This window comes from Eretmochelys imbricata, chromosome 15 (genome assembly GCF_965152235.1).
Source record: "Eretmochelys imbricata isolate rEreImb1 chromosome 15, rEreImb1.hap1, whole genome shotgun sequence".
Classification (NCBI taxonomy): Eukaryota; Metazoa; Chordata; order Testudines; family Cheloniidae; genus Eretmochelys; species Eretmochelys imbricata.
Genome location: NC_135586.1, coordinates 2,733,713 through 2,744,823, shown reverse-complemented (window position 1 = coordinate 2,744,823; position 11,111 = coordinate 2,733,713). Strand labels below are relative to the sequence as shown.

Below are 11,111 nucleotides of genomic sequence, written 5' to 3'. Positions count from 1 at the left end.
GACATTGAGGCTCTATAACAGCTCCTTCCCTGTGATCCTTCCCTGGATCACAGCTCATACAGGGGTGAAAAAACCCTGGGGCCAGTTCACACGCCACTTACCTGAGGAGCTAAAAGACCCAGAGAGAAGTAGAGGCTGATTCCCTGACTGTACCTTGTGTGCGGAGATCTAGTCTCCTGTGATTTCTGAGTTCACCCTGTGTATCTACCCCCTAAGACAAACATTTGCAAGGTCACTGGGAGAAGGCTGCCTTCCATATGTTAACCACAGCAATCCGAATGGGTGTGGTAGGGGGAAACACTTAATCCTTAAACCCCTCCATTACCCGGAGGCCAGCCAAGTGCTCACCTAGAGAACACAATACCTGCCGGGCTGGCTGGCATGCAAGGGATCAAGTGTCAGAGCTGCTATGAGGAAACCCATAAAGTTGATCAACAGCCTTTGCTCCAGGGTGTAGTGTTGCCAAGTAAAAATTTCCCTATTTCCTTGTTGAGGATGTCGGGGAGACCCCCAGGGAGGGAAGGTTGCTCAGTCTGCAGCTGCGCTTGAGCTATAAAAGCCCCTGGACTGCCCCACCGCAGCCGCTGGGAGAGCTCATATTGCTGAAGGCGTGCTGAGACGATGGTGCTCTTGGGGTTCCTGCTGCTCCTGTCCCTGCTTGCAGGGGGCTCAGGTGCGTGGGACAGTGATTCGTGGAGAGTGTTTGCAGACGGCTGTGCGGGCCCGTCAGCCCCAGTGCAGCACTGAGTGCGGATTCACTGCCGCCTTTGCGGGAATCGTTTTCAGCCAATTCTGTGGTCCAATGGGTTAACACACAATATTTATAGAGCAGTGATGACGAGGTTGTGAGTTCAGACCTCCTCTGGAGCATCAGATTTCTTTGACCAAGTGGCTTCTGCCAATCATTTTTCGGGGGGAGGGGTAGCTCAGTGGTTTGAGCATTGGCCTGCTAAACCCAGCATTATGAGTTCAATTCTTGAAGGGGCTGATTGGGGAGTTTGGGGATTGGTCCTGCTTTGAGCAGGGGTTGGACTAGATGACCTCCTGAGGTCCCTTCCAACCCTGATAGTCTATGACTGTCTGACAGATGCTCATGGGTTGGGGACCAGATTTTCCTCTGCGCATGGCCTGCCCTTCGCACATTCTGGCCCCTGCAGTCTGCACCAATGACAGTAACATAAACCCTGATCATCTGGTTTTTTAAAGGGTCTCACTGAGTTGTCTGTTGCCCGTCCATTCTGCAGGAGCTCTCTGTGCCCTGACTGAGCCATGCTACCTGCTCCCACCTGCTTGGTCTCGGCTTCCCAGCCCTGCCCCCAGGCTCAGTCCATAGGTGTAGTTTGACTTCTATATGTTGATAAATGCAAAGTACTGCACAATTTTTGTGGACTTTAACCATGATTCCCGGGGCTACTTAGGCAACTGACAACTCTAATTTTTTTTTGCAGATAATAACTTAGAAATCTCTGACAGGAGCACTTGATCTAATTCCTATATCTAGAAAGAAAATTAAATAAATATTAGACCCACTCAGCTCTAATACTAACGTGTTCTGACATCTTGTGGCAAGTCACTTATGGGACACTGGTTGGGTTTAAAATTGTAATGTCTATTCTTACTCAGATACGCTTACTGAAGTCACAAGGGACCATCGTGATCATCTAGTCTGACCTCCTGCTCATTGCAGGACACAGATCCTCACCCACCCACTCCTGAGCTCTGGCTGAGTTCCTGAAGTCCTCAAATTATGGTTTAAAGACTTCAATTTACAGAGAATTCACCATTTACATTAGTTTAAACATGCACGTGACCCATGCCCCATGCTGCAGAGGAAGCGAAAAACCACCAGGGTCTCAACCAGTCTGAGCTGAGGGAAAATTCCTTCCTGACCACTAATATGGTGATCAGTTAGACCCTGAGCATGTGGGCAAGATCCACCAGGAAGAAACCTGGGAGAGAATTCTCTGTAGTAACTCAGAGCCCTCCCCAACTAGTGTCCCATCTGCAGTCGTTGGGGATTTTTGCTACAGGCAGTCGCCGATGGGCCATACACCATCGTAGGCAGTCCTGTCATACCATCCCCTCCATAAACTTGTCAAGCTCAGTCTTGAAGCCAGTTTTGATTTTTGACCCCATTGTTGCTCTTGGGAGGCTGCTCCAGAACTTCACTCCTCTCATGGTCAGAAATGTTCACCTAATTTCAAGCCTAAACTTGTTGATGGCCAGTTTGTATCCATTTGTTCCAAGGCCCACATTGGCACTTAACTTAAATAACTCCTCTCCCTCCTGGTTTATCTCTCTGATGTATTTATAGAGAGCAATCATATAGCCTTCTTTTGGTTAGACTAAACAAACCAAGCTCTTTGAGTCTCCTCTCATAAGGTAGGTTCTCCATTCCTTCGATCAACCTAGTAGCCCTTCTCTGCACCTGTTTTCAGTTGAATTCATCTTTCTTAAACATGGGAGACCAGAACTGCAGACAGTGCCCCAGAGCATGAGCCCGTTGGGCTCCCCCTGCCCAAAGATCTCACGCGCTGGGGCTGACAGAAGCCCTGACACACAGGGTGGGGCAGGAGGCCGGGCCCATGGGTACAGAGCATGGTGCTGCCCAGCCTGCAGGTGGAGAGGTCGGGGGTGAAGGGGGACAAAGCCATGGGCTCCTTTTTCCTGCTGCCCAGACACCACCAGCTGCCAGGGTCCTGTGGGCGCTGCAGCACCCCCGCCACATGCAGGCAGGCCCAAGCCTGCTCCCTGGCCCCTCGCTGACCCCAGCCTTGCTGCCCCGGGGCTGTGAGAAGGAGCGGGACGGTGATGATCCTAGCGCTGGCCCTGATTGGCTGAAAGGCACCAGCTAGCTGCTCGGTAAGCCAGTCAGAATCCAGCAGATCCAGAGCCGTCCTTAGACAAGGCACCATTGTCCCCCCCCGCTCCAGTGCCCCTCCAAGTGGCTGATGCTAGCTCTCAGCCACCACCAGCCGGAGAAGCACCAGTGCGTGCTGATGACCCATGGCTCCTTCACCAGGGACCCCCCACAGAAATGGGGCTCCTTCCCTGTGGGGAAAAAAGCGCACACTGAGTAGCCCAGCTCTGAGACTCCCTCCCACCCTGCCGAGGCAGCATCCCCCGCACCGGCTCGCAGGGCCTGGATCCCCCGCACCGGCTCACAGGCACTGGCAGTCTATTTAGCTCACCGAAAGAAGTTTAAGGGGTGACTTGATTAGTACCTACATGGGGAACAAATATTGGATAATGGACTCTTCAATCTAGGAGAATTAACAGGGATGGTAATTATTCATTGGAACAATTTCCCCTGGGGGCGTGGTGGATTTTCCGTCACTGACCATTTTAAAATCAAGATTGGATATTATTCTAAAAGCTCTGCTCTAGGGATTATTTTGGGGCAGTTCTCTGGCCTGTATGATACAGGAGATGAGACTAGATGATCACAATGGTTCCTTCTGGCCTTGGAATCGATGAATATATGAAACTGGGTCCGCCTGCAGCTGCTGTGAATGTTTAAACTGCAGGCAGCTTCTTCTTGGGTACAGTTTGAGACCTTCCTGAGCAACACAGGAGGTTTCCATATGGAGCAGAATGGAAGAGCCCCCCTCACTTCCAAAAAAGGTGTTATGGAAAATGCTCCCAGAACGGATATCTGCTCTTGTGACCCCATAACTGACCTACACAACTTCCTGGGTAGCTCTTTGGATTGTTCTCCCTCGGGGATGTATCCTATAGGAACTGAATAGAAATCCCAACAGAAGCAAGAGGGCCTTTTCCATCTGGAAGCCTGAGCATTTGTTTATGTGACATCAGCTCTGGTGAAAGATCCCCAGCTCTGGAGCCATAAGCCCTCTGTTAATCCCCAGTGCTGTCTGGGCAGGGGCAGGGGCAGGGGCAGGGGCAGGGGCAGGGGAAGCCTCCCCCGTAATGCGGGTCAGCTCTGACCAGGAGAGACCACCTGAGACAGGTCAGACTGGAGCTCCGGCTCTGTGGTTGAGATAACCCTTGGCCTTTCTGTTGTGGGGGGCAACACAGAGCCAATTAGCTCCCGCTGCTATTCTAATACTTTGGGAACTAGAATGGGACCCCCAAAATCATTTCACACGGGCCTCCAAGCACATATTAGGTGGTAAGAACACTGGGCCACCACCCTCCTATTCTGGATTCAGACCAGTGAGGGACATGTAAGCAAAGGTCTCTATATCCACAGCCACCCAGACCCCAAGCTCTCTCTCTTTTGTGACTATTTCTCCTGCTTGCTAACAAGTCCACGTGCATGAACATTCTCCGTATGCTTTTCAGCTCTGGACTGCATGGAGATGCCGGGGTCATTAAAGCAGATTGATGCCAGTAATGGGCAGGTGTTTGGAGTGAACACCGCAGGCAATGTTTACACTCTGTATGGAGACAGCTGGGTCCAGCTGCCGGGCTCCTTGAAACACGTCACGGTTGGTCCGGCTGGAGTCTGGGGTGTGAACAAGAACAACAACATCTACAAGCTGGTGGGAGGAAGCTGGCAAAAGGTCACAGGTAACGTATGAGCTTTGCTATGTCGTGTGGACGACAAAAAGAGCCTCTGTTAGGATCCTGTGCCCAGTGCCAAACTCCTACCCCAGGCTGTTGACACAATTCCCGCCAGATAGGCCACTCTTCGGATCTGACTACAGCTTGCCTATATAGTTACATTGGTACCGGTTTTGTACCATCAACTCTATAGGGAAGCTGATCTAGTTGAATTGGTGCAACCCCCGAGTGTGGATGCCATTGCACAGGTAGGAAGGTGCTTATGTCCGTATAGATTATTTGGGGAAATGTAGTGAAATAAGCTATGCTGATACGAGCACCTTGTTACTGGTCTCATTGTGTTTTCACTGTGGGGTGGCATTGATTTCATTCTATGTGTTTCCAGACTGATAAAAAGCAGTACAAAAACACGCATAGTCCAGTCCTTAAACTGAAATCAGAATGTTCACACAGGGCTGTCTACACATGATTTGTACACAGTTTGACCATGTTGCCTAGGAGTGTGATTTTTCTACCAAAATAGCTACATCCATATAACTTTCTACACTTGGGGTTATATCAGTATAAAGGTGCCTTTTACCAGCATATCCTCTGGGTATAAGCACCTGCAGACCGGTGCTAGTAGATGAAGGCCCAGGCTATCACACAGGTGTGGCAGTTGGACCACGTACTCTGTGGAGTCTAGACGTTCTATGCTTCAGAGTGACACACTGATAGGTGACAGTCCTGAAATCTTAGGGGCATTGTACTACAGGGGTTTACACTGGCTTCATAAATCAGTTTAAATTCACACCATTGGTTAAAGCAGTGCAACCTTCTTGTGTAGACAAGGCCTAATCAACTTAAGGTAAACCGAAATCAGATCCTCTTAAAGCAAACTAAATGTCCCCACAGCAGTTGAATTAAATTAGGGAAATTTAAACTGGTGCAATAGAGTGTGTACACACGCCCCGACACTCACAAGCCCCCTGTGAGGCGGGAACATTTACTGGCCCCATATTCCGGACACTGAGAAAGTAACATCCATGTTTCCAAACCGGAGTGCACAAATGTTAGCACCTGACTAAGACGTCCTGATTTCCAGCGGTGCTAAGCAGTGATGACTCCCACTGGTGTCAATGGTTGCTCTCGGTGCTCTTAAAATCAGGCCCTTTTTGCCCTAAGTGACTTTCCAAGGGCCATTAAGCAAGTTGGGAGAGGACTGGCAACCAAACCCAGGAATTCTGATTCTCAGGCTAGTGCTCCAAACACTAGACCGCAGTTCTCTGACTGATTTCTCTTTCTCCTCTCACCCCTGGTCTCTAGTTATATTTCTTGCTGAGTTCTCAATAGGTGGTTTACGTCCTTATTTTCTCCATGCTGCTCCAGCCCTGCTCTTTCCTCTGAACATTGTTTTACCCTTGTTTGTTTTTAGGGCTGCTCAAGCAAATTGACGCGGGTGGAGACATGTTCGTCGCTGGTGTCAGCATGAATGGTGGCATCTACTGTCTGTCTCGTCCAGCAGCCGTCTCTGTGAACAATGCCTCCACCTTGCCCTGGGTCAATATTGCAGGAAGTCTGAAGTACTACAGCTGTGGCTTGTGGGGCTGCTGGGGTGTTAACTCAGCTGATGATATCTACTTCCGGTTTGCTGTCACCCCGGACTCTTGTGCAGGATCCAGGTGGCAGAACATTCCCGGCAAGCTGTCCATGATTGAGGTCGGGACCGAAGGCTCTGTCTACGGCGTGAACAGTGCAGGACAAATATATCGCAGGTACCGTAAAGGTGAAGACAGGAGGGAGGATTTCTCCCATGAGTGATCAGGGCCATTCATACCCGTCACTAAGAGCGTAGAGAGAACAGGATGTTGCCTGATGCTGCGGAGCAAGCCACTCTGGTGCCTGATGTTGGCCAATTTCCTAATGAGCTGATTCCAGGGCTCTCCAGCATCCCAATGACCTCACAATGAGGCACCCACTCTTGCCTAATTGAGAGGACTCCAATGCTAACCAGCAGGGAACCAAAAAGGGCTGTGAGGCACACTGCAGAGGTTCTGCTATCTTGGGGGCTCTTGGAAGCCTGAGCTCTGCATATTGTAGGTAGCACAGGGAGTCCTGCTCATGCCCCTCACAGTGCCTCTGCGCACCCAGACTGCGCGTGTGCCATCCCCACAGAGTGATGGAGCATCCTCCAGCCCAGGGTTAAGAACATAAGAACGGCCATATTGGGTCAGACCAAAGGTCCATCCAGCCCAGTGTCCTGTCTTTGTACAGTGGCCAATGCCAGGTGCCCCAGAGGGAATGAACAGAACAGGGAATCATCAAATGATCCACCCCCCTGTTACCCCTTCCCAACTTCTGGCAAACAGAGGATAGGAACACCATTTCTGCTTATTCTGGCTAATAGCCATTGATGGACCTATCCTCCATGAATTTATCTAGTTCTTTTTTTAACCCAGTTATAGTCTTGGCCTTCACAGCATCCTCTGGCAAGGAGTTCCACAGGTTGACTGTGCGTTGTGTGAAGAAATACTTCCTTTTGTTTGTTTTAAACCTAGTGCCTATTCATTTCATTTGGTGACGCCTAGTCTCTGTGTTATAAGGAGAAGTAAATAACACTGAGAATAATAGAATACGGTTGGAAGAGATCTCAGCAGGTCATCTAGTCCAAGCCCCTGCTCAAAGCAGGACCAACACCAACTAAATCATCCCAGCCAAGGCTTTGTCAAGCCCGGCCTTAAAAACCTCTAAGGACGGAGATTCCACCACCTCCCTAGGTAACTCATTCCAGTGCTTCACCACCCTCCTAGTGAAATAGTGTTTCCTAATATCCAACCTAGATCTCCCCCACTGCAACTTGAGACCATTGCTCCTTGTTCTGTCATCTGCCACCACTGAGACCAGCCGAGCTCCCTCCTCTTTGGAACCCTGCTCCAGGTAGTTGAAGGCTGCTATCAAATCCCCCCTCACTCTTCTCTTCTCCAGATTAAACAAGCCCAGTTCCCTCAACCTCTCCTCATAAGACATGTGCCCCAGCCCCCTAATCATTTTCGTTGCCCTCCACTGGACTCTCTCCAATTTGTCCACATCCCTTCTGTAGTGGATGGACCAAAACCAAATGCAATACTCCAGGTGTGGCCTCACCAGTGCCAAATAGAGGGGAATAATCACTTCACTCCGTTGGTCTTCTTTACAACGAGGGCACACTGCTGACTCATATCCAGCTTCTCGTCCATTGTAATCCCCAGGTCCTTTTCTGCAGAACTGCTGCTTAGCCAGTCGGTCCCCAGACTGTAGTGATGCATGGGATTCTTCCTTCCTAAGTGTAGGACTCTGCGCTTGTCGTTGTTGAACCTCATCAGATTTCTTGTGGCCCAATCCTCTAATTTGTCTAGGTCACTCTGGACCCTATCCCTACTGTCCGTCTTATCAACCTCTCCCCCCTCCTTAGTGTCATCTGCGAACTTGCTGAGTGTGCAATTAATCCCATCATCCAGATCATTAATAAAAATGTTGAACAAAACCGGGCCCAGGACTGACCCCTGGGGCACTCCGCTTGATACCAGCTGCCAACTAGACATCTAGCCATTGATCACTACCCATTGAGCCCGACAATCTAGTCAGCTTTCTATCCACTTTATAGTCCATCCATCCAATCCAATACTTTTTTAACTTGCTGGCAAGAATACTGTGTGAAACCGTATCAAAAGCTTAGCTAAAGTCAAGATATATCACATCCACTGCTTTCCCCATATCCACAGAGCCAGTTATCTCATCATAGAAGGCAATCAGGATGGTCAGGCATGACTTGCCCTTGGTGAATCCATGTTGACTGTTCCTGATCACCTTCCTCTCCCCCAAGTGCTTCAAAATGGATTCCTTGAGGACCTGCTCCATGATTTTGCCAGGGGCTGAAATGAGGCTGACCGGTCTGTAGTTCCCTGGGTTCTCTTTCTTCCCTTTTTTAAATATGGGCACTATATTTGCCTTTTTCCAGTCATCGGGGACTTCTCCCGATCGCCATGAATTTTCAAAGATAATGGCCAATTGGTCTGCAATCACATCAGGCAACTCCCTCAGTACCCTTGGATGCATTAGATCTGGACCCATGGACTTGTGCTTGTCCAGCTTTTCTAAATAGTCCTTAACCTGTTCCTTCACCACTGAGGGCTGCTCACCTCCTCCCCATACTGTGTTGCCCAGTTCAGCAGCCTGGGAGCTGACCTTTTCTGTGAAGACCGAGTCAAAAAAAGCATCGAGTACTTCAGCTTTTTCCACGTCATCTGTCATTATGTTGCCTCCCCCATTCAGTAAGGGTCCCTCACTTTCCCTGACTTTATTCTTGTTGCTAACATACCTGTAGAAACCCACTTGTTACCCTTCACATCCCTTGCTAGCTGCAACTCCAGTTGTGCCTTCGCCTTCCTGATTTCACTCCTGCATGCTCTAGCAATATTTTTACACTCCTCCCCAGTCATCTGTCCAAATTTCCACCTCTTGTAAGCTTCCTTTTTGAGTTTAAGCTCACCGAAGATTTCACAGTTAAGCCAAGTGAGTGGATGTTTTCAGAGAAATGACTATCTAATGACTCCAAGATCTCTTTCTTGAGTAGTAAAAGCTAATTTAGACCCCATCATTTTATATGTATAGTTGGGATTATGTTTTCCAATGTGCATTACTTTCCATTTATCAACATTGAATTTCATCTGCCGTTTTGTTGCCCAGTCACCCCGTTTTGTGAGATCCTTTTGTAGCTCTTCGCAGTCTGCCTGGGACTTAACTATCTTGAGACGTTTTGTATCATCTGCAAATTTTGCCACCTCACTGTTTACCCCCTTTCCCAGATCATTTACGAATATGTTGAATAGGACTGGTCCCAGTACAGACCCTCGGGGGACACCATTATTTACCTCTCTCCATTCTGAAAACTGACCATTTATTCCTACCCTTTGTTTCCTATCTTTTAACCAGTTACCAAACCATGGGAGGACCTTCCTTCTTATCCCATGACAGCTTACTTTGCTTAAGAGCCTTTGGTGACGGACCTTGTCAAAGGCTTTCTATATCCACTGGATCCCCCTTATCCACATGCTTTTTGACCCCCTCAAAGAGTTCTAGTAGATTGGGGAGGCATAATTTCCCTTTACAAAAACCATGCTGACTCTTCCTCAACAAATTACGTTCATCTATGTGTCTGACAATTTTGTTCTTTACTCGGTTTTCAACCAGTTTGCTTGGTACTGAAGTCAGGCGTACCCACCTGTAATTGCCAGGATCACCTCTGGAGCCCTTTTTAAAAATTGGCCTCACATTAGCTATCCTCCCGTCATCTGGTACAGAAACTGATTTAAATGACAGGTTACAAACTACAGTTATTAGTTCTGCAATTTCACATTTGAGTTCCTTCAGAACTGTTGAGTGAATACCATCTGGTCCTGGTGACTTATTACTGATTAGTTTGCAATTGCTCTACCTGGCCAGCAGGGGTTCCTGTGGAGCCAAGCACAGGAACTCAATGTCCCCCTTGCTGGGCCCAGGCAAGTGGAGGAAGACACTCCCAGACTGGAATGGAGTGGGAGCAGGGGAGGGGAGAGAACTGCCATTCCTGGGGGGAGCTCTGGCATTTCCCTCTGCAGCGCTGTGGGATTCCCTTGGTGTTCTCTATACCGCTCTGTTCCTGGCTTTGATTCCATGTCACCTGCCAAGACAGAGGAAAGGCCCTGTGCAGTTTGGAAGCAGGAATGTTTCCCGGTAGAGGATGTTCCCTGCCCCTCTGCCCTCAGCCCACACCGCAGGGAGATGAAGCTTGCAGTGCTCAGCTCTGATCCTGCCATCTTAGTAGGGTCTAGCCAGACACTCATGTAGGGGGATGGGTGCTGCAATGCAGGGCTGTGAGTGGACAGCAAGGAGAAACATGGCTGGGGCTACCCTCTGGCTGCAGTGAGAAGCTGCTCTCCTCAGGCTGGGATAGAGGCAGAGTCCTTCTCTTTGCAGACCTGAATTAACACCACTGTAACCTTCCTTTCAGGGATGGAATCACTAAAAGCAACCCCATCGGCACCACCTGGACCCAGGTGGCCAATTTCCTCTGCAAATGCAAACATGTGTCCTATGACCTGGGCCTGCTGTGGCTTACCAATGACCAGGAGAAGATTATGAAATGCCGGCTCTAAATGAGACTCCCTCCATCTCAGCCTCACAGTGATTAACAGTGTCCATTTAAACTTTCTCTCTCCCCCACAGTGCTTAATTTGTACCAGCCTGGGCTGAGCCCTGGCCCCTCTGGGTTTGCCGTGTCAGTGATGAAAATAACAAATTGCTTCAGCCCCAGCACCTCTTTCATTACAAACTAAGCACTGCTCCACTCCCTTGTCCAGGTTTTCTACATACCATCTCCATCCAGTGGTCTGAAGCTTTTGTTCCAAGGGTAAAATCGAGTCCCACAAAATAGAGCCAAGAAGGTTCGTCATTACCTGCTCCTTCTCTGCCTCTGCTGCCCCAACCCCCAGACGCACATACTTCTACTCCGATAAAATTCAGTGGCTGGAAACTGAACACAAGCAAGGTCCAACTGAAAACAAAGGGCAGTGTTTTCAGCTATGAGG

At 49.2% G+C, this 11,111-nt stretch overlaps 1 protein-coding gene across 1 annotated transcript; it reads left to right on the top strand.

Moving 5' to 3' along the window:
* Positions 1-621: 621 nt before the first annotated feature.
* Positions 622-10,679, top strand: LOC144275842 (fish-egg lectin-like). The gene is made up of 4 exons (XM_077835371.1): positions 622-673; positions 4,306-4,533; positions 5,942-6,281; positions 10,535-10,679. The coding sequence occupies exons 1-4, from the start codon at positions 622-624 to the stop codon at positions 10,677-10,679; spliced, it is 765 nt and encodes a 254-aa protein (XP_077691497.1).
* Positions 10,680-11,111: the final 432 nt, after the last annotated feature.